Raw genomic sequence first — 25,068 nt, forward strand, 5'->3', positions numbered from 1 at the left:
GACATCAGGAGAACCAGACTCTGTTGGGAGGGCAGCAGAGGGAGTAGGGGCTGGTAAGTATGCTCTAGGGTATGTTGACACTTGGTAAGAGACTGGCCGTTTCGTGACCAGTAAAGATTAAATTGACTGTAATTGATGTTCTTACCTGTCAATATAGAGAGTCTTCTCATAGCAGGAAATGGATGATTGCCAGAAGTATCTAAAATGTCCAACTGGTACATATCTCCTCTTATGTTATATAGTTTTCGGTGGAAATCCTCGATTGTCGGTGTATACTGGTCTTCAAAACGTCCATTTAGGAATCTTGACACAATGGAACTTTTGCCCACCCTGGAAGCACCAAGGACCACCATGCGATAGGAGTTCTTTGCTGGGACACTGAGTGTGCAGCTTTCACTGGAAACCGTCTTCATCATGGCTTTCAGCTGTGACATAAAGAGCCATAGAAAATTGTTATGCAAAATGAAAAGATGTGTAATGGACCACGTTAGAACAATATCTAGAGGGTACTTTAGTTTTATTTATTTCAAATAAATAAACAAAAGGGACACCTATGTATACATATAGTCACTGTACTGCAGAAGTTCTACAGTTCTATATTCACAGATCATTGATTGTTTATATTGTCCAATTTATGTTTTTATTCTTATTTTATTCTTTCCAGTCTGACACAGTGCTCTCTGTTGCCACCTCTGGGCATGACAGGAACTGTCCAGAGCAGTAGAGATTTTCTATGGGGATTTGATACTGCTCTGGACAGTTCCTGACATGGACAGAGGTGGCAGCAGAGAGCGCTGTGTCAGGCTGGAAAGAATACACCACTTCCTGCAGGACATACAGCAGCTGATAAGAACTGGAAGAACTGAGATTTTTAAATAGAAGTAATTTAAAAATCTATATAATTTTCTGACACCAGTTGATTTGAAAGAGAGGAAACTTCTCAGGAGTACCCCTTTCATAAGAACATTAATTTTATTAAATGTTTTAGAACTACTTATTATATTTATTTACATTTTAATAGGCAGTGACTAAACATGGTGGGTGTTATGTCAGCTGGCTGATGGTTACAGACTATTACTATTGGTACATTAGATTGCACTATTCCCAACCTACATAAGGTTTGGTGGATATTGGATGCTTCTTATGGCAAATTCTTCTTCATGAAAATCATTAATTGTCGGGTCAGAAAACGGAAAGATAATCAAGAAAAATATATAACGTTATTCTACAATCTGCTGGGAAATGAGACAATAACGCCGTCACTAACTGGATGGGAAAAACAATGGAGGAGATACTTGGCACACGACAATCCTTTCTGATGATATATAAAACATTACATGTGCTATACCGCAGGAAGCTTGTAGAAAACCCCACTGTATAAAACCCAAAAATAAAATAAAACTTTGTATTTTCTGAAATGATTTTAATTGTGTTGGACTATGGACAGACGACACTACATATATTACAGGTATGTAAACTTATGTACATTTATTTAGCCATTCTTGTCTCCTCTTTTTCCTTCTCTTCATAGACACCAGCACAAAAGATAATGGGGGAGATTTATCTAACATGGTGAAAAGTGAAACTGGCTCAGTTGCCCCTAGCAACCAATCAGATTCCACCTTTCATTTTCTAAAGAGTCTGTGAGGAATGAAAGGTGGAATCTGATTGGTTGTTAGGGGCAACTGAGCCAGTTTCACTTTACACCATGTTTGATAAATCTCCCGTAATGTTTTCCCGTTGATCCAGAATAAGTAAAAAACATTGGACATAAGTCAAATACCACAAGGAATAAAATCCTTTGCAGTGAACAATTGCAGAAAAGATCTACAATAAGAAATAATTTGCAGTTACAGTAAGATGATATGGCTATGGCCTGAGTAGAGGATATAAAGAACTATATAAAACTATATTTAGTACCCATAATCAATGACCAAGTTGTATAAGGGGCTTATTTTTGCTGGACACGTTGTACTTTTTACTGGCCCCCTTTATTTTACCATAAAACATGTTACAAAACCAGAAAAAAATATATATATTTTAGTTCAAAATTGAAAAAAAAATTGTTTCAGAGTACACTATACAGAAAAACTGCTGAAGTAAATTTATTCTACATGTCAGTACAAATCCTAGATAAACTTGGGGAGTTGTTTGGACCACTGTAACCTTTTCATTTTTCCACCTACGGAGCTGTGTGCGGCTATTTTCTTTTGCACTATTATTTGTAGTTTTTGCCAATAACACATGGACTTGTGGCTTTGTAATCACTTTTTATTCCATTTTTTCTTTGATGCGACGAAAAATCCGTGCTTAATTTTATGCATATTCTGCTTGAAATTCAGTCTGTAATAAATGTACATTAGGGGATATTTATCAAACTGCTGTAAAGAAGAATTGTCTTTGTTGCCCCTAGCAACCAATCAGATTCCACCTTTAATTTTCAAAAGAGTCTGTGGGGAATGAAAGGTGGAATCTGATTGGTTGCTATGGGCAACTAAGCCAGTTCTACTTTACACCAGTTTGATAAATCTCCTCCATTGTCTTCAATGGGATTTCTGCTCTGTTGTTGACATGGCGGAATTTACAGGGCGGAATGTTCCGCCGCGGATCTGCTTTCCGCCCAAAGAATTAACATGTGAATTCTTTGGGCGGATTCCTCTACAGAAATACCATTGAAGTTATTGGAGCTTTGAATTTTCACTCGCATTCTGTGCCTATTCCACCAGAGCTGAAAAAGAGGAAATTTCTTCAGTGTGAACACACCCTGACATCATAGACAGGGCAGGATCAGAAATGTTATTTAATAGTTCGGACCATTCTACAGGCAATGTTACCAAATGTGTTTTTTTGTCATTTGAAAATAGGAAAATAATTAGAATATTTAATAGGGGAGGTTTTTTTTTATATCCTCAAAAACTTTTTATACATACTTTTTATACATACAGTCCCCCTAGGTGCCTAAATCATTCGATCACTAAGGCTGGGTTCACACTACATCTTTTTTTTTAGTATTTTTTTTATGCATTCGTTTTGATCCATTTTTCCTTTGATTCCATTATAAAAAAAAGGATCAAAACGAATCCTTGTTTTCAATGTACACAAAAATGTAGTCGACCTCATTTTTGTGTCCGTAAAAAAAACTGAACCGTTTTGATCCTTTTCTTTTTTTATAATAGAAGTCAATGGAAAAACAGATCAAAATGGATGCACACAAATGCATCTGTTTTTTTCATCCCATTTTCATTGTTTTTTGCAAAAAAACGAGTGGAAAAAAAAAAGGATTGCAAAAATGTAGTGTGAACCCAGATCAGGCATTACACTGATCTGTTAGATTGGTGCTCTGCTGGTACTGTCTGCTACAGGCAACCTATAGAGCATATAAATCATGGCAGGCTCCAGGCATAACAGAGGCCATGGGCTGCCTAGACAACAGGATGGCCCTCTGGCTCTGCTACTCCTGTTGAATAAAATCTGCAACAGAGGCCCGAAATGGATACTCTGACTGAGAAGAGAAGCTACCCCAAAAGTGTTCATTTCTGTTTATTAGGCTGTAAACATACACTGCAGTCTTTTTTTTTTTTTTAAATTGCCACTGCAGTTTTTGTTCCTATACCAGAAGTGGATTCAAATCCAGGGAGGACTTGTCCTCTTTCCTGTTGGATCCACTTCTGGTTTCGGCACAAAAACTGCCCTGTGTGTTTTCATCCTTAGTCCGGCTTCACACTGCCTTAAAATCCTGGAAAAACGACAATAAAAACACCAGGAGCCAGATGTTATCTGGAAGTCAATGGAAGTTTATGATCGGCCTTACACACGTGGCGTTTTTCTCTCCTGTCTGGTGTTTTTGAGGCTCTGTGGCAGTTTTCTAAAACACAGCATGCTGAAGGTTTGGCGTTTTTTTCCGGTAAATTGTGGCGTTATTTCTCCCATAGACTTTAATGGGATTTCTCTGGTTGTCTCAAAAATGCCATTTCTTTGCCTATGGCAATTTTTTGTTTCTGGTATTTTTGTCACCTTTTGTGGTCATGTGATGGCAAATGTAAAAAAAAAAAATTAGCACACATAATTGCCTAAACCTCCCAAAAATTAACAAAAATTCCCAAAAGTCAAAAACACTAGAAAAAATGCCAGGAAAAAAATGCAAACCTATGGGGAAAAAAACACCACAAGTGTGTGTGAGGGAAGCCTGAGAGAACTTTCCCTTAGAACTATTTTTTTTTTTTTTGACAAATGAACACAGACCATCTCATTTTTCAGGTCCATCAAAAGAAAAACAGGATCATTTTATGTCTCTACATATCTACATTACAGATAGATATATATATATATATATATATATATATATATATATATATATATATATATACATTTATTTATATATATATATATATATATATATATATATACCAGCCAGACCACTGCTTTTAGAGCAGAGTGGTGGTTGGTAACCAAGGCAACCAGCTGTCATCAATGGTAAGGGAAAGAGCAGGATATCAGGAGAAGTTTGATAAATTAGTAATATTGCAATAATATTTAACTTAACAAGTCCTACAAGTATAACTGTATTAGCTGAGATGGGAATATTCCTGTAAAACTTTAGAACGTATCCGCACAACAGTAAATGTATGGGGAAAAAGGGAATTCTCTGGTTGTTTTTGCCATTGTATGAATGTTGGCCACATGTTGATCATAGACATAGACATTTTTCCTTATGGTTCTGATTTTTATCCTATTTTGATACAAGTTACGCCTGGTTATTTTTTATTGTTATTATTGTTCCTTTAAGAGAATATATTCAGGAGTTTGCAGCAAAGTGAAATATGTTGTCTTGGAATTTCCATCCTGTTATTGAACATGCAAACATATGTGTTGTATAAAGCCTGGTTGTTTGCCTCGAAATACTGCCACAAAAATTACATGTAGAATTTTACAGTTTTTGTGTAAAATTACAGCCGTAAAGTCCAGACTGACAGCGGCTCCGACAGCCTGAGCTAAAAGCTGTCATTTATAGTCATCAGATACAGCCAGGGGAACCTCTAGCCCTCCAGCTGTTGCAAAACTACAACTCCCATCATGCCTGGACAGCCAAAGCTAATGTTTACCAACAGCTGGGGGGATGAAAGTTCCCCATCCCTCAGATACACGGTCAGACATCCATAATATGAAACCAGACATATTCACATGTGTGGTGTAGATCTGTATAGTTTTTTTAATTAGACAAACAACACTAATGCATTTTATACATACACTTATGTTATTGTTTTGAATCCAATAATGCCTGGTGCATAATTTGCATGTGCATATTTGTTCTGTTTTTGTTGTTTTGTTTTTTTAACATACAAATTAGCAACCAAAAGTGCAAAAACAGTCTATCCTCTAACAAAAAAAAAAATCAAGCAATATAGCAATATGGATAAAAAGCAAAAAAATTAAATAAAATTACATATCTATATATATATATATATATATATATATATATATCAAGAACAATTTGGACAAAAAGGGAACTGTTTTGTGATATGGAGGTGTGAATGAGCCCTAATGGTCACTGACAGCCTTGGGTGACAAGTTGTGATGTTTATGCCCAATGTAATAGGTTAGCATGGCAATGTCTTGTGGTTTAGTCTTCCAGAATGTGACATTGGGGGATCTCTAGTAATAAAGATATATAATATATAGTAAAAAAATTATACACTCAATACCAGTACAATGTACATGTAACGTATACACATTCGGAAAATGAGTGATGTACTGTGGGATATCAGGGATAAGGCTCCGATGTTGAGGTCAAAATACAAAGTTTTAGCTTTTTAGCATTGGTCAAATCTGCAAACTGGTAAAAGTTTATGAAAAGTTTCCAAAGTGCTTGAGTATCCTGGTACTAAGGTGAAGCATTACGTAGGTGTCTTACCTCTAATATCTGTGGCCATGGTGGATCGGAACAAACTTCATCAGGCTTACCCCCCAGAAGAAGCCGTATACAGGGCGAAACCCAGAGTCAGGTAGGAGATGGACAAGGTCACTGCTGCTGTATGAAAGCAGTCTCAGTCTGTCTGCACTATGGTATCTGTGCTTTATTCCCACACACTACATGCACAGTACACAAACAATGGTGACGTTTGCCGCACATAATAGGGGGGTAAGACACCTGCAATGTTAAAGCTACATGACGTAAGGTACCAAAACTTTGGAAATTTTTTACAGTGAACAATGCTCAAAGGTGTATGCCTGAAAGTTACAACTCTGTCTATGTGCATATATTATATACAGGTAGATGAGATACAGAACCAATACTGTATATACCAGCGGTCTGTCTATTATAGGAATAGGAGGTTACTCTTACCTTATCAGGGTTCAGACTCTATTAGAATTGGGCTGGATGGAGATCCTCCTGTTCTGCAAAACTGCAATTCTCTTCTCTCTCCAAATTGTGGGAGTTGAGAGGAGTCCCCATATACTGCTCACATACAACCCATGCAGTGCAGCCCCTCACAGGACCCCCCAGTACAGGCTCATCCACCTGATACAGGTGCACAGGGTGGGCATCTCCAGGCAATGTCACTGCTGCTGTGATTCCTTCACCCTCTTCTCCCTATTGTCATGAAAACACAAAGTTCCAGGCATCCAGATGACAGCACAGAGCAGATGGGAAGAATCCTGTGTCTGGATCTTCAGCAATTGAGAGAAGATTGTTTCAGCCTCCATGCTCCACCTCTCCATGAGGATCTCCAATCACACAGGGGCTGATCTCAGTCCATGTCATATGTACAGAGAAGTGTTCATCCCTGTGTGGTGGGAGAGCAGAGCTGTGCATTACATGGAGGAGGAGGATGGTGCAGGTCTACAAGCTGTAAATAGGGAGAATGTATTCCTCAGTCCCCTGACCCTGTGCTTTAAGGAGGTCTCCAGGCTGTGTACAGGGATCATATGGCCAGTCTGCAACAATCTGAGAAATGCTGAAAGACAAGGAACTGACAGCCAGGCCCATGGGGAGATCTGGGGAAGAAAAGAGCACAATTCTGCCTAAAAGTGATATATGCCATGACATATAGAGATTGTAAAGCAGTATATCACCTAGCAAAAAAAGAGGAACTGTAAAGCAATGTATGGAAATACAAGAACATGATCCATGATAGATAGATAGATAGATAGATAGATAGATAGATAGATAGATAGATAGATAGGAGATAGATAGGAGATAGATAGATAGATAGGAGATAGATAGATAGATAGATAGGAAGGAGATAGATAGATAGATAGATAGATAGATAGATAGATAGATAGATAGATAGATAGATAGGAGATAGATAGGAGATAGATAGATAGATAGATAGATAGATAGATAGATAGATAGATAGGAGATAGATAGATAGATAGATAGATAGATAGATAGATAGATAGGAAGGAGATAGATAGATAGATAGATAGATAGGAGATAGATAGATAGATAGATAGATATGTATAGGAGATGATAGACAGGAGATAGATAGATAGATAGATAGATAGATAGGAGATAGATAGATAGATAGATAGATAGATAGATAGATAGGAGATAGATAGATAGATAGATAGATAGGAGATAGATAGGAGATAGATAGATAGATAGATAGATAGATAGATAGATAGATAGGAGATAGATAGATAGATAGATAGATAGATAGATAGATAGATAGATAGATAGATAGATATGTATAGGAGATGATAGACAGATAGATATGTATAGGAGATAGATAGATATGTATAGGAGATAGATAGATAGATAGATATGTATAGGAGATAGATAGATAGATAGATAGATAGATAGATAGATAGATAGATATGTATAGGAGATAGATAGATAGATAGATATGTATAGGAGATAGATAGATAGATAGATAGATAGATAGATAGATAATAGATAGATGATAGATAGATAGATAGATAGATAATAGATAGATGATAGATAGATAGATAGATAGATAGATAGATAGATAGATAGATAGATAGATAGGAGATAGAGATTAGATCTCAATAATGTAACAAAAATAAACATTAAAGGGAGGCATTTCTCCATAGAAACTACAACAGTGAGATCAAGTCTAATAAGAAGATCAGTGCATGTAGTAAACTATTAAAGGGGTAGTGCAGCGCTAAACAATTATTCACTAAATAACACACATTACAAAGTTATACAACTTTGTAATGTGTGTTATGTATGTGAATGGCCCCCTTCCCCGTGTTCCCCCCCACCCACGCTAGACCCGGAAGTGTGGTGCATTATACTCACCTGATCTGTGTCGACCCCCGTCCACCATCTTGGGACAATGATGTCATCTTCGGGAGGCCGGCCAAATCGCTTCAGTAAATTTGAATTTACTTTTATTTAAAAAATCATCAGTCTTCCAGTACTAATCAGCTGCTGTGTGTCCTGCAGCAAGTGGTGCATTCTTTCCAGTCTGACACAGTGCTCTCTGCTGCCACCTCTGCCCATGTCAGGAACTGTCCAGAGCAGCAGCAAATCCCCATAGAAAACCTCTCCTGCTCTGGACAGTTCCTGACACGGACAGAGGTGGCAGCAGAGAGCACTGTGTCAGACTGGAAAGAATACACTACTTTCTGCAGGACATACAGCAACTGATAAGTACTGGAGGGCTTAAGCATTTTTTTTAATAGGAGTAATTAAATAAAAAATTTTAAAATCAATTCTTTTTCTCTGATTACACACTGGGTCTTGCCACAAGAGGGTGTAAAAGTGCTTCTCCCGCTGACCTATATAAAGTCTCTCAGCAGCTACTTTAGATAGATAGTGTACCTCTTGGTGAGAGGTCATTTACTGCTAGACATGCCATGGAAACCGCTTGAAGATGAGAGAGCAGCAGGAGATTGCCCGACTAAGGCCAATTGTGCTAACAAACATATATCCACAGCGGCAAGTGTCGCGTTTATATCAGTAAAATCAAATGTGCAAAGTAGCAACAAAAAATAAATAATTTATTCCCTGCTCATCACCTCAGAAAGAGCCTTTCTCAAGCATACAATCATGGTAAAAGCAATCCTTAACCCCTTAGCGACCCATGACGTATCTGATACGTCATGGTGCCGCGGGGGGTGTTCAGAGAGGGGTCCCGCCGGGACCCCGCTCTGAAAGGCGCTGATCCCGGCTGATATGTACAGCCGGGCAGTGCCTCTATTAGCCGGCGCGTGTCCCGTTGCCGCGCCGGCTAATTAAGCCTCTAAATGCAGCTGTCAAACCTGACAGCTGCATTTAGAGGCTTTATGCCGCAAGTCCCTGGTGTCTAACGGGACGGATCTCCCCCCCGCGATGCGATCGCGAGGGGGAGATCCGTTCTTCTGCCTGTTACGGGCCTCAGCGCCGCAATGACGCTGATCCCGACTCGGCAATAGATTGCTGTGGCCTACAGCAGGTCAAAGCAATCTATGACCGATGTAATCGATCTTTGCTGTGTATATACACAGCATTGATCTCTATGAGAGATCAGTGCTGTCTATATACAAGTCCCCCAGGGGGGCTTCTAGTTACAGTAAAAAAAAAAGTAAAAATGTTTTTTTATTAATAAAAAATCCCCTCCCCTAATCAAGGTACCGATAGAAAGTACATGTCATGGCGCAAAAAATGACACCTCACACTACCCCATAGACCCAAGAATAAAAGCGCTATAAGCCTGGGAATAGAGCGATTTTAAGGAACATATATTTGTTAACAATGGTTTGAATTTTTTACAGGCCATCAGATACAATAAAAGTTATACATGTTACATATCGTTGCAATCGACTTGAGGAACATGCATAGCAAGTCAGTTTTACCATAGGGAGAACAGCGTAAATGCAAAACTCCCCGAAATCAAAACAAATTCCTTTTTTTTTTCAATTTGACAGCGCAAATTATTTTTTTCCGGTTTTGCAGCATATTTTATGGAAAAATAATGCCTGTCATTGCAAATTACAATTGGTTTTGCAAAAAATAAGGGCTCATATGGGTCTCTAGGTGAAAAAATGCAAGTGCTATGGCCTTTTAAACATAAAGTGGAAAAAGCAAAAGTGCAAAAACGAAAATTGGCTTTGACCTTAAGGGGTTAAATAACATATTCTTAATAGAGGGTGACACCCCACCCCCTAGACTCCTCACAGTTTACTGAACCTTCCTTCCTTGGGGAGAAAATGGCGAGTCTAGGTCTAGCCCCTCCCAAGGACTGAAAGTGGATCTATGTAAAAAGTATGGGCTTTTCTCCCACTTACAGCCATCAGAGGTGTAAATATCAGAACAACGTAAGAATAGCCCAAAACATTATAAAAACAATAACATTATAAATACAATGCCACAACATATCTTCTCTATGGATCTAGAACTTGGTACAGTATACATCACCAGTCTACCGAGACATATAGCCAGCCTGTAGAGCTACAGTAGACCTGGCACAATCTTGGGTCACCATGGACTGTACAACCTTGTAATGTATTAGGGCCTAGTCACACTGAGTAAAAGAGGCTGAATTTACAGGTCCGCATGCTAAAAATTCAGCCTGTCCTATTTCTTCAATGGGATTTCTCTTGCGCCTTTCCTCTCCGCTCGAAACATGTCCATTCTTTGAGCGGAGAGGAGAGGCGCAAGAGAAATCCCATTGAAGAAGTAGACAGACTGAATTTCAAGCGGAATCCACCGTGCTTGTAAATTCAGCCTCTTTTACTTAGTGTGCAAAGACTCTAAGAGGGGTTTTTACAAAGTTATTTTTATATTTTATTTTTATACAGCGTCCGGACTTTGTTAGGGGGTCGGAGGCACCCCATGCCACTTATATGGGGCTTCTCCCTTTTATGTAATTGTAAAAGATCAACAGAAGATTCAATGCAGTTAAGATTGACTCCTTTGGTTTTCTAGATGAAACTCATAGAATCAGTTCTTCGGCATGGACTATCTACTGGGATATCGTTGGTGTCTTGGCAATTGCTCCACTGGATTCACGCACTAGCCTGTAGACGACTAGTGTACCATTGTACAGTCCTGGCCATATCTACTTTAGAGATCAAAAGATTTAGCATCAAAAACATCAACGCCTCGTAAAGGTGTCACATCATCTACTCCAGCCTTCACTTTCTATCAGGGGAAAAGATTCCATGTTTATACAATATATAACAATGCTATCAAAGACCAAAGCCTTCAGTGCCAAAAGCCAGGTCTGCGAATTAGCTTTACAGAGAAAGGAAATGGGCAGATCTGCTCCGAAGAAGAAGAATAAACACAAATCACTGAGGATCGGGGATATTTATGGCCGCAGCCTGTTCATTTTTCACACTAACTCCTAGAAACATCCTCATGTAAGAGCTTTATAATCCAAACACCGGCCCTGCGTGAAGACACAATGCATTCCTACAGGAGACTCTTTAGTCACGGAAAAGCTTAAGAAATATTTCACAGCAAGATTATATAATATGTAAGCCTCGGGGAACATGGACGGTAACGTGATGTTTTCTGCAGTAAGTAGGTGTAATCTGTTTTTTTTACCGGTAATAACACATTAAAAGGTACGGTCGCCACATTCAACAACTTAATAGCAAAAACTTAAGTAGTTGCACAAAATGTAAATCTTTAGCAAGTGAACATATCCTTAAAGGGTACCTATCACTTCTGACATGTCATAGTGATGTATCAGAGGCTTGTATCAGTGGGGTCCGGGTGCTGAGACCCCCGCCAATCATTAGAATGAAGGGGCAGACGCGTGCAGCAGCACACACTCTGCCTTTTTATCTCTGTCTCACTGCTAAAGTAGCAGTCAACAAAATTATAATGGAGCCCTATGGAACTTCTGGTACATCGATTACTGGAAGTTCCATAGGGCTCCATTATAATTCCGTCAACTTCTAGTTTACTAGTGAGACGGAGATAAAGAGGCAGAGCGCACGCTACATTCTAACAATTGCCGCGGGCTCAGTACCCGGATCAATACAAATCTCTGACCTCTCTATGATATGTCATAAGTTTGTTTTTTAGGAATTTTTTCAACTTAGTCTGTTGCCTGGAAAGTTAGTAGCAAAGTGTGAACATGTTACCAGGTCTTAGGGAAAGGACCTTCAAGTTAATCTGTTCCTGTCCTTGTAAAGAAGCACAAAGCACCTGAGACGCAGCAGTCAGCTAAGGAAACTTGGGAGTTCTTTTACATTTAACGAAAGTTGGTGCAGTACAGCATTCGGCGCAAGCGAGCTCATTTTAGTACCCACTAAGCACTAGACCCTACTGACATCCCTAACGCTAATCCCTACCGATAGAATTGTGGTACTTATACTTACCGTTGAAGATCGATGTCCCACGGCGCCATTCGGATCCCGCTGGCAGTGATGTCATAATTTTTCTAACTCTCTTTTTTTCTAGAGCGTTTTTGAAGGCCGGAAGTCAGGGTCTCCAAAGCATCTCCAATGCATGCATGACAGCCCTGACTTCCGGCCTCTTTAGTTGGGAGCCAGTCGACGAAGAGATCATGCAGGCAGGATTTGAACTGCGCCATAGGACCACAATTGACACCGATAGTCAATGGTAAGTATAAGTGCCAGCCTGCTGCCATGGGTGAATTAAAAGAAAGCGGAATACTTCTTTAAGCAGATTAAAGAAGGACATCCTGCAATAACTACCTCTATTTCTACTATTCTTCCTTCCTTTGAAATTAGGGTCCTATTACACCGAGCGATTTTTAACGATTAACGACTAACAATAAACGTTCGCAAACGGGGATTGTTTATTGTTAACCTGAAATCGTTCACCATATTACACAGAACGATGGGCGTTAGTTACGATCATTATTGCGATCGTTACCATTCCTTCTGATCCCAGCAAAACAATGAACAATGTGCAATTACACTGAACGATTAGTGAAAAAATGCGGAACTTGAGGGAACGAATGTGGAATTACAGCGAACAATTAGCGATAATTTTAGGTTCAGATCTAAATCAACGATCAACAATATACAAACGATTTTCCGATCGTTGCCTGCAATTACACAGAACAATTATCGTTTAAATTCGAACGATATATCGATTTTTTGCACGATAATCATCCTGTGTAATAGGGCCCTTAAACTCCTAATATCACAGAAATGGCGCACAGGATGAAGGTATAAAATTTACCCTCAACTTCAGAGCTCCGTACGTAATCTGCTGATAGTTTCCCTTTAAACAACTGGTGCCTGCCATGTCAGGTCCTGGGTCATCCCTATATAAACATTATGGCATACATAGACATGAAAGATTGTGTGAACCATAATCCAATTTTACCAGATGATACAGATGTCGCACGTAGCTATGAGGTCTACAGTAGAATGTATGACATCATCATCAATCTTTTTTATTTGATATGAAATATTTTACTTCTTAGTCTCTTTGACTCTTTTTGATTTTTTTTATTCTTCCTCCACATGATGATATTATCATTATTGTTTCCACAGAAACAAGATACCTAACAAGACTGAGGTCAACGAGCAAGGACCTCCGGGGAGTCAGGGCCTATAAATATTTCAGATGTGTATATATATTTTACACAAACTGATGGATGACTAACACCACGGAAGGGAAACAGGGCAACCTTAATCTGATTTTCCCACGAGTTTTGGATGACTACATCAAATGTTTAAACACCCAGAAGTGCAGAGAAGAAACATCTCCAATCTCTTCTATCACATATGGTAATATTTACGAGGTGCCATGACAAGGAACAGATGGTTGTAGATTAGCGGACTGTCCTGTCCTTAATTTCCAGTGAATTATAAGAGTTTGAATCAATAAAATGATCAATAAAAAAAATAAATAAGTAAATAAAATAATATACTCGGATATGACTGGATGTTCTTACACAACCACCATATAATCTGCTCCCTTCTCATCTCCGTCTTTCTCTCAGGTATCATATGGCAATGCATATTTTATGTTATTTTTTAGCGTTCAAACATTTTTTTCTGCTTTCTCAGCAATCTGCGTCTCCCTCTCGCACGCACGTAGTCACTTAGGTTGAAAAGATATGTCAATAAGTTTCCCAGAACATTTTATGTATCATTCATAGCTAAATTAAAGGGATACTCCAATATAAGGAAATTTAAAGGGAACCAATCAGCACATTTTACCAGACATGAAGACTGCAGACCCCAGAATCCCCAACACCCCAGGAGACCAGGCTGGGAGGTTTGTGTAGCCGTTCTGGGAGCCCAAACGGCACAAATGTGCTGATTGGTTCCCTTTAGATAAAGCTATCACCCCAAGATATATGTTTCTAATACAGTGTTATCACCAGTGGCGTAGCCACTATAGAGGCAGGGTAGGCAGTTGCTATGGGGCCCTTGCAGAAGGGGGGCCCGGGGGAGAAGGTAAGAGCGTTTGTCCTGCTTAACCCCTTATGGACTGCAGTGTGTAAGTTTCCCAATGTTTACTTACATGCTGCAACAGAAAAAAAGGGTTAACAAGGAGTAGACAGAGATCTTTCCCTCACTGCACTGATAACCTCTGACCTCTGTCCTCCAATCAAGTAGGAAAGGAAAACGTGCAGAGGGCAGGAGTTATCAGCACACCAGCAATAAAGCATATATATATATATATATATATATATATATATATATATATATATATATATGTGTGTGTGTGTGCTTTGTGTTGTGCGTAGTGGGGGCCCCTTAAAAATGTTTGCTATGGGGCCCCATGAATCCTAGCTACGCCCCTGGTTATCACTGATAGCACCTAGCTTTAACATGGTTTTCCATGATTCATCCCTGACAGGAAATGGAAAATATAAGGAATACAAAATGTGTATTGTCTCAGCAGCTCCCTGGCTCCTCCCTCCCTCTATAGACAACACATCATCTTCTGATGTCACAGGAGGCTTGGCTGGATCTGGCCTCTGAGCTCTACCTCCACCATCTCTGACCAGCCCCTCCAGCCTACATCCCCATCTCTCTGTCATATACACAGATACATATAAATCTTCCTAAGGACATTTAGACAGTGTTCACACATGATGCTTTTAATGCAATTTTCCTGTTATTTATAATAATAATGCTTTTATTTGTATAGCACCAACTGATTCTGCAGCACTTTACATACTTTGTCCATTTTGGTGGGATTTGAACCCGGGACCCGAGAGCTGCAAGGTTACAGTGCTAACCACTGATTTGTACAATATGGCAAAATATGAAAAAAATAATGGCAAAATTGCATCATAAACGCAACATGCTGTCTTGTGATGAATAATGCAGCAGGTGCTGAAACCTTACTGTGCAATATTCTGCAGTGATATGAGATGTTCTGCTACAGGTTTGGGTGGGGAACTGGTGGGAGTGCTGTGGGAGGGAAGTAAGCAGGGTGGGAGTACTGTGATGAATGACTAAGGGAAAGCAATGCATTCTGGGACTACCAGTACTGACCAACTGCTCAACTAGGAAGTATAACCACAAGATACAGAACTAAAACCATAAAAACAACAATATTTTTGGTAGCTTTAGAATTGGGGCAGACAGGAAAGCAATGCTTCTCCAGCTCGTTTATTTTTTTTACCTGACGTCAGAGTACTCCTTTAATTATTCAGACATGTATAATAAATCCTCAAGTTTTGGACCAACCTCAGGTCATAGGGATCTATCATGGGCTTCTGTATTAAAGGGGTATTCCAGGAAAAGTAGGAGATCACATGGGGTCCAACCTCTGTACCCCCCGCCGATATTCGCATGGAGCCCCGGATTCTGTATTATGAATAGAGCCGCGGGTATGGCATGTGACATGTGGCTCTATTCATTTCTATGGAGCGACGGAAAGAGCTGAGTATGCCGGAAGAGCGATGTACTTGGCTCTTTCCGGCGGCTCCATAGGAATGAATAGAGCCACGGGTCACATGCCATAACTGCGGCTCTATTCATAATACATAAGCCGGGGCCCGAGATTGGACAGAGGTTGGACCCCTGGCGATTTCCTACTTTTTCCCTATTCAAAGTTCATTTTTCCTGGAATGCCTCTTTAAAGGAAACCCTTCACCCCAGCATCCGGGGCAGCTCGCGGGGCATATTTTTCCTTTCTTACACTTTTTTCTGAATATCTTCTTCTTAGACTTCTCCCACTTGTTTTACACCACATGACTGGTTCATTGAATTATAAACTTCCATTTATATTGCATGTAAGAACTATGACTGCCCTGGATGCAGTCACACACAGACAATGACCTACATTTCTTCCCAGCCATTAAGTCGGCATCTCTACCCTGTGAGCGTCCGTCCCGGCACAATTAAGAAGAAGCCCCAATCTCTGCCTTTGGTGCCCCCCAGGGGTGGTGGTGATAGTATCCTTCTTTATCCTCCTTTTAGATTCTTTCAGTTTAATAAAAAACCCTCAAGGAATGAAGGGCCCCCGGCCAGTGAATGGAAGGTTACATTGGTGATTAAATCCCAGGTGTATGCATGCTGTACTTATACTCTATAATTGTGTTATTTGCCGCTCATTTCCATTGACTGCGCTTTAGATAAAAGCCGGAGAGCAAGATGGTCTAAATTACAAATTTGCCCAAGACTTTATTTTGTCAATTATTTTGGGCCAATTGAGTCTACATTCACACGTTCGTAATTTCTGTTCGTAATTGCAACAAACCCATTCATTAGTTTCGCCCCGTTCACACGCCTGAAGGTGTTTTGGGGTCGTGATCTGTGCCACAAAAATACTGATAGGTCCTAGTATCGATCCACCCCAGTTGGCCTGCCCCTCTTAAAGGAGAAATCTGCCGGATTATAAAATTCAGCAGCCAGCGGGGGGGGGGGGGGGGGGATTTGATTACAAGAACAAACTTACCTCTCCCCATGTCTGCGGAGAGCGGCAGGAACGGCCCCGGCACCCCTTCCGGAGCTGTGATGTCGTCATGACTCTGGGAAAAGGCCTGTCATAGTTGATGCACTGGCCGCTCAGTCAATCAGGGACTGGAGTAGAATCCCGCCTAGTCACTCACTGACTGAGCTGGCTGGGGCAGATTGGTGCACTGAGGGTGGTAGCCCTGTCCCCAGTGCACCAAAATGCCTCATTAGCATATGTAATAAACCAGGGGTGGGGAACCTCCAGCCCGCGGGCCGCATCTCCCCCGAGACCTCCCAATGCGGCCCGCAGCTCCCCTGTGATGCGCGACGCTCTGGAGGAGGAAGGAGACGGCGCACACAGCATCCTCCTGTGTCTGTGACAGCTGGCGGACACAGGAGGATGTTGTCTGTGCTGGCTCCTTCCCCAGCAGAGCAGCGCGTGTCTTCAGTCTCCTGCAGGCCGCACGATGACGTCATTTCATCGCGCGCCGCCTGCAGGAGAAGACCGGCACAGAGGACCTGGGACAGAAGAGGACCTGGACAGCGTGGGAGCGGAGGTAAGGTGAGTGGGATGTTTATTTATTTTTTATTCGGGGGTTAAATAGGCTACCAGGGACATGACTGATGGGGGTTAACTAGTCCACCAGGGACATGACTGATGGGGGTTAACTAGGCTACCAGGGACAAGACTGATGGGGGTTAACTAGTCCACCAGGGACATGACTGATGGGGGTTAACTAGGCTACCAGGGACATGCCTGATGGGGGTTAACTAGGCTACCAGGGACATGCCTGATGGGGGTTAACTAGGCCACCAGGGACATGACTGATGGGGGTTAACTAGGCTACCAGGGACATGCCTGATGGGGGTTAACTAGGCTACCAGGGACATGCCTGATGGGGGTTAACTAGGCCACCAGGGACATGACTGATGGGGGTTAACTAGGCTACCAGGGACATGCCTGATGGGGGTTAACTAGGCTACCAGGGACATGCCTGATGGGGGTTAACTAGGCCACCAGGGACATGACTGATGGGGGTTAACTAGGCTACCAGGGACATGCCTGATGGGGGTTAACTAGGCTACCAGGGACATGCCTGATGGGGGTTAACTAGTCCACCAGGGACATGCCTGATGGGGGTTAACTAGGCTACCAGGGACATGCCTGATGGGGGTTAACTAGGCTACCAGGGACATGCCTGATGGGGGTTAACTAGGCCACCAGGGACATGACTGATGGGGGTTAACTAGGCCACCAGGGACATGAATGATGGGGGTTAACTAGGCTACCAGGGACAAGACTGATGGGGGTTAACTAGGCTACCAGGAACATGAATGATGGGGGTTAACTAGGCTACCAGGGACATGACTGATGGGGGTTAACTAGTCCACCAGGGATATGACTGATGGGGGTTAACTAGTCCACCAGGGACATGACTTGGGGGTTAACTAGACTACAAGGGGCATCACTGGGGGTTAACTACAATAGCAGGGGCATCACTGGGGGTTAACTACAATAGCAGGGGCATCACTGGGGGTTAACTACAATAGCAGGGGCATCACTGGGGGTTAACTACAATAGCAGGGGCACTAGGGGAACAATACTTTGCCTTGTTCGGGTGCTGCAAACCCACGCTACTAATTGCTGCGCACGGTATGCGGCCCTCGAATGATTTTATTAATGCCCGACCGGCCCTCGACATGGAAAAGGTTCCCCACCCCTGTAATAAACTATTAATATCCAAAAACCGATGCTGAGGATGAGAGTAAGAGAATAACCTTCATCTTCAGCCCTGTGCACCATAGGGACATAAAAGCAGGTTATATAGTTCCCTTTATTGACTTACATCTGAGTGAACACTGATGTCGGTCATTTCTGCCAGGTGTCGGCTGCAAATAGTAGCCCACTCCTTCCCCAGCGCCCAGCCACCAAGGCATATAAGGGTTAAGATCATTCCTCAGGTCCACAAGCTTCTTTATGTAGATTCCAGAAGCAGCAAAACTGAAAGAATCCCATCGGTGAAATAAAATTTTCTATTTTGGAAAATTCCTGATGTACTATTATTAATGATATTGTTTTTGACCCTGAAATGACCACTTCGAGGCGGGCTGTGCTGCCCTGAAATGACCGATTTAGGGTGAGGTTGTGTTGAACTCCGGCCAACTCCATAGGTGACACCTGCACTTTTACTTGCACTTCCTTTGTATTAGTAATCTCCAAGTATAACGTTACCTGATAACTTTTGGTTCCAAACAAGTCAAACAAGAGAGAAATAATGGCCATTTTCATTTATTTCAAAAAGAGCCCATTGCCAAGTCATTGTAAGTGTTGTGAGAATCCGCTTGTTTCCTGTAATCAGGTTATATATATAAGCAAAGCAGTCACGACTTAGTCAGGGGGATGACACAGGGGGATACTCCACCCTTCAGGCCCATCTTAATATGTAAACCTTCTTTTTTTTCCAGCTCAGAACAATCATTTGGAGGGAATCGCTCAGGAAATCCCATCACGGCACAGAAGTTATTGTAATCAGCATCTAGGAAGATCTTCCAGTAAGTGAGATGCCGGCGGCCTCCCATAGTCTTATAACCCTTTCATGGCCGTGCAGCACAATGACAAATACAACAAGGGATGTTCTATAGAAACAATTATTATGCCCCACCACGAAAGCTTTACTAACCACAATGTTTTATTGTCGTAATTTTCTATGTGATGTTATCATGTTTATACTATTAGTGATGATGATGAACCCTGTAAGCATTCTGCCAGTTTCTGGAACACGTGCAGTGTCAGCAGGGTGAATGCCATGTGGAAAAAGCTGGTCAGATCACTTTTCTAGTAGCGGTTAAGAACATGCTTGCTGTGGTGGGTGAACCTGAGACCTTACTCTATGCGCTTCTAATCTTCTTTTTACGTATTGCCTATTGTTCTAGTAAGAAAATTTGTTTTAGATAAGAAAAATCCCAGAGGAAATAGAGGAGCATAAAATGGAAACCTGATGGACACCATTACGGTCAATGGGATCTGTCAGGTGCCAATGGTGTCTAGCATTACTTAGAGAAAATGTAAATTATTTTTTAACATTTTTGCACTGGCTGACAGTAGTATGGGGCAACATGGTTCCTCTGCTGCTATCAATAGCTGTGTCAGGAACCGCAGGGCTGCTCAAGCCCTGGTCCTGGCACAGTAAGATACCTGAGCCTCGCCTAGTGAGTGAGTGGGGATAACTGTCAACTTCACCAACTGTAATGTCTATTCTAATGTTAATATTCATTAGGATAGACATTATCAGTATCGCTAATGCGGAATGCAGTAGGGCAACCCTGCAGTTCCTGGCACAGCCATTGTTGACAGTAGTATGAAAAAAAAAAAAAAAAAAACCTTATTGCCCAATGCTGAATATATCCGTCATGGTGTTGCTAAGAGGATATAGAGAGGGCTCACGACCCAAGCTGGCAGCCGACAACAAAAGTGTGGAAAAAAAAATATATATCTATAAATAAATCCATCCCATAACAAAAATTTTAATCACCCCCCTTTTCCTAGCTTTTAAATAAAAAAAAAAAGTAAAAAAATAAAATAAAATAATAATAATAATCATAATATACATATTTGGTATCAACGCATGCAAAATTGCCCGAACTATTAAATTATCACATTCCTGATCTCACACAGTAAACTGCATAAGCGCAAAAGACGCCAAAGGGTGGAACCAATAAAAACTACAGCTAAAGTAGTGAAATAAACTAAAAGTTAAATTGAAATCGTACTGACTTGAGGAAGATGCATAACACTTCAGTTTCGTCACATGGTGAGCAGTGTAAAGAGGCATGGCCCACCCAGTCCTGTCCCACTCTATGAATTCCCATTGTGGGGAGATAAGTTTCCAGTAATGATGTAACATCCACCTGGAGCTTTGAGTGACTATAAATGTTTTCCCCATGAAATGGTGTAGATAGACTAATAGTATATAGCTGTACTGTGGAATATGTGATGATTCTGATGTACCGCTGTATATACAAGGAGACTAATGAGCTGTTATATACGGGGTTTGCTAGACAATGAAGACGTGAACTGCTGAATATTAGAGGAGCCATTGTAATCTGATATACTGTATGCTTAGTCCCAGGTTTCCAGAGAAAGAGACAGCAATGTGCGATGTGCTAAAACTATGTGAGTAACAATAATATTTATACAGCTATATATACTGTCTCACTTCATATACAGTCTGTGTATATATATATATATATATATATATATATATATATTGCTATACACTGTCCAGAAAAATAGTCTATATATTGGCCAGACATACTTCAACACAATGTTGAATTTAACATTAATACACTAGTGTGGAATTAATTTATTTTTATTGTTATTATTATTATTATTATTATTATCCATTTTCCATTTTCCATTAAGATAAAGTCCTGGAAGATAAAAAAAAAAAAGATGGAATATTAGACTCTTTACACCAGGCCCTGGAGATTTTGGAAAAGCCCTTTAAGTCCTGCTTAAAGGAAACCTGTCACCCCAACTCCCCCCCCCCACCCCCGTGTCGGGGTGACAGGCTCCCGACCGGGTGACTGAGATTTCAGAGCCCGAAGCCCGGCGCACGCTCACAGGAGAGTCCGATGCCCATAGAGAATGACGGAGCATCGGACTCCCCATTCATTCTCTATGAGCATCTGACTCTCCTGTGAGCGCGCGCGCTGGGCTTCTGGCGCTGAAATCTCAGTCACCCGACCGGCTTCGGAAGCGGGACCCTGGCGCCATGAGGTAAGTATAGGGGGCTCTAACGGGGTTCGGGAGCCTGTCACCCCGGCACAGGTCCTTAATGTGTAATAATAGAAAACACCTGGACTAGGGAAATGTTTTTAAAACTCTGATTGGACAAGACTGATACTGATCTTGTGGGGATTTGACTATTATAGTACGTGCGGAAAAAGACATCCAGCCCCGAACTGACACTAAGCATTACAGTGCGGGCCGTTATCCTCTCTCGACTAATTTTATAATTTGTCATGGTTCCAAATATAATGTACACATTTAAGCAAATGTACCATCGGGTACATCGCTTTAAGATTTTTACATGAAGCCCCCTCCCTTCAGTGACATGGTTGCATTAGAATCAATGGAGCCGCGTCACAGAGGCGAGGGGGTTTCGTCACACCGGGGTCTGCCTCTAGTGTGTCAGGTCGGGCCTGTGGCCGGGAATAGACTGGTGCTGTGCGTAGGAAGCAGGCTACGGTTCAAAAAAAGGACCGAGGCACCTGTCATTAAAATTCTGTCATTTTGATATGTCTCTGTGTTTTTTTTTTTTACTGACAGGTACTCTTAGTATTTTACAGGTACTCTAAGGGCCACATGTATCATCCTGCGAACAGATGATTTTTGTCGGAAAGTGCCGATTTGCGTATTTTTTTATACGCAAATGGCCGATCTGCGAATAAAATATTCGCAAATCGGCACTTTCCGCCGAGTACGCCAGGGGGGCGGAAAGGGGGCGTGTAGTGGGCGGAACGGAGGGCGCGGACTCAGAGTCCGCGCGATTTACCATCCGTTCCGCCCAAATATACGCCGAAAACCTACTCCAGTCCTCAGCTGGCGTAGGCTTTCGGCGGTGCGCAGCGGCGCGCACGGGATTTATGTAGAGGCAGTCCGCCTCTACATAAATCTCCGTAGCGCCGGAGCTGCGGGGGCATTTTTAAGTCTGGCGTAAAAAACGCCGGACTTAATAAATGCCCCCCTAAGTATTTTAGATATAAGGAAAGTACAACAGGTCGTTCTTTTGAATTTTACTTCATGTTACAGTTTTGTAAATCAATTCTATTTAAAAACCTCATGTCTTCCAGTACTTATCAGCTGCTGTATATCCTGCAGGAAGTAATGTATTCTTTCAAGTCTGACACAGTGCTCTCTGCTGCCACCTCTGTCCATGTCAGAAACTGTCCAGAGTAGTAGTAAATCCCCAATAGAAAACCTCTCCTGTTCTGGACAGTTCCTGACATGGACAGAGGTGGCAGCAGAGAGCACTGTGTCAGACTGGGAAGAATACACCACTTCCTGCAGGACATAAAGCAGCTGATAAGTACTGGGAGACTGGATATTTTTAAATAGAAGTAAATTACAAATCTATATAACTTTCTGACACTGGTTAATTGGACCAATGCGCCTGTTCTTTCTGCCTGGCACAATATGTCCAGTGTTGGCTTGAATGTGATGCTACTATCTCGGGTCTGGACTCGCTTAGCTGAGCTTCTGAAGTTCTGATTTCTCCTGAGGTGGGAGGATGGAGGCACGATGTGTACGTGATGTGTGTGTGACTAATGTTCACCTCTCACCTGTTAACCCCTAAGGTCACTTACTGCCTTTACAAGTCGCTACACTACGGTGATCCTGACTTTTCTTTACAAGCTGTATGACGTACAAAGCCTTGTCTTAGCTTTTCTCTGCCGTCCAACACATTATTGATGTTTTACTTGTCGTCTTCGTGCTTCATTGTTAAATTGCATAACTAAAAATATAAAAATAAAACTGTTTTTTTTTAAAAAAAAACCCACAGGCGAAGCATAATGGATAGATGTATATAAAATACAAAGTACTGTCTAAATCGGTGATGTGTGGATGTGGAACCATTCGGTGAAACGTGCTTGAAGGCAAAGTCTCTTTCTATGTGGTTTTCTTTGTGTGTCGTGTTATAATGGAGTTTCTATTGTTGTGTTGTGTCTGTATGGATTATATTAAATGTGGTGGCATATTAGCCTTCACCTCAAACGTACACGTCTCTAAGAAAACATTTTATTTGTACCACAGTTTCTTAGACTCCTGCAGACAATGGGGGAGATTTATCAAACATGGTGTAAAGTGAAACTGGCTCAGTTGCCCCTAGCAACCAATCAGATTCTACCTTTCATTCCTCACAGACTCTTTGGAAAATGAAAGGTGGAATCTGATTGGTTGCTAGGGGCAACTGAGCCAGTTTTCCTTTACGCCATGTTTGATTACTATCTCCCCCTTCATAACCCTATTACACTGTCCACCGACTTTTGGACCACCCTGTATACTTCCGTTGACTGGCAGTAGTAAAGGTGGTGACACGGCCCCCTCTTCTGCCACCAACATTTAGACCACCATGCAGTTTCCTAACCCCTGCTCTGGCCTAGCACTGCGGCACAGCACTAGTTACTCCCTCTTCATAACCCTATTACACTTACTGTCCACCTACTTTTGGACCACCCTGTATATGTAAATAAAAATTATTCCAATACGATACACTGGACCAGCGAGTTGCAGATGAATGAGGTTTATTTATTCGGACCCATAAGACCACAGATACATCAGCAGTATTCACACACAGATGTCAACGCGTTTTTGATACTATCGCATCCTTAGGGTATAAACCCACACACCGTATATGCAGCGTATTTACTGCTGCGATACGCAGCAAATACGCAGCAAACACGCAGCAAATACGCAGCAAATACGCAGCAGATTAGATCTAAATAACTGAACACAGCATCAAGTCTGTACCAACAAATCTTCTGCGTATTTGCTGCGTATTTGTTGCGTATCTGCTGTGTATACGCTGTGTGGGTTTGTACCCGTAATCATGACAATTGTATCTCCCTCTGGAGCTGGCTTTTAAACCCTAAGCTCCACCTCTCTCTGATGTCAGAACATATTTTGTTACACATGTTATACGGGTAGAGTGAATTAGAACCAACATAACCAATTAAAAACAATGCTACCGGGATGTGCTAAACAAAAATGCCACTATTTACACTATTTACATGGGGCTGTATAGCATGTCGCAAGATTGGACAACATTTAACAACTTTAAGCATGCTATATATGTAAGATCATAAGAGGTTTACTACAAATGAGTTTAGTAATGTAATAACAGTTCACGTCTTAGATTCAGGCCATTGGGAAAATAAGTTTCGAGCTGGAAAACCCAGAAAGTCTCTCTCTGTTGCAATCTGCTCCTTCTATCGCCACCTCTAGGTAGCGGTGGAACTTTTTCTATAGCATGAAATCGCACAGAGTGGATAGAAGGAATAGGCAAGATATGATCATTAGAAAAGAAAAGGAACATACACACAACATGAAAAGCAACAAACCAGTATTAGTCACAAGGTACAGTCCACAATTCATCAACATAAAAAGTATCATCCAAAGAAATCTCTACATCCTACAGGGAGATCCAGTGCTGGGTGAGATTTTAAAAGAGGGATGCAGCATAGTCTCACGACATGCAAGGACTT

General features: G+C 41.4%; 1 protein-coding gene across 4 annotated transcripts in view; it reads right to left on the reverse strand.

Annotated features, from left to right (window-relative positions):
- RASD2 (RASD family member 2) overlaps nucleotides 1–23,283 on the reverse strand; it is a 31,239-nt gene extending 7,956 nt beyond the window's left edge. The window contains exons 1-2 of one of the 4 annotated variants that reach the window (XM_069967329.1): nucleotides 23,170–23,283; nucleotides 146–425 (exon numbers count right to left, since the gene is read on the reverse strand). In XM_069967329.1, the coding sequence (XP_069823430.1) occupies nucleotides 146–416 (271 nt within the window). In that variant the 5' untranslated portion in view covers nucleotides 417–425; nucleotides 23,170–23,283. Of the gene's footprint in view, nucleotides 1–145; nucleotides 453–5,911; nucleotides 5,965–6,343; nucleotides 6,752–23,169 lie in introns of those variants that run through there. The other 3 variants (XM_069967328.1, XM_069967330.1, XM_069967327.1) reach the window with 3 other exon arrangements.
- Between the last annotated feature and the right edge of the window lie 1,785 nt (nucleotides 23,284–25,068).

This window comes from Dendropsophus ebraccatus, chromosome 4 (genome assembly GCF_027789765.1).
Source record: "Dendropsophus ebraccatus isolate aDenEbr1 chromosome 4, aDenEbr1.pat, whole genome shotgun sequence".
In the NCBI taxonomy this organism is placed as follows: domain Eukaryota; kingdom Metazoa; phylum Chordata; class Amphibia; order Anura; family Hylidae; genus Dendropsophus; species Dendropsophus ebraccatus.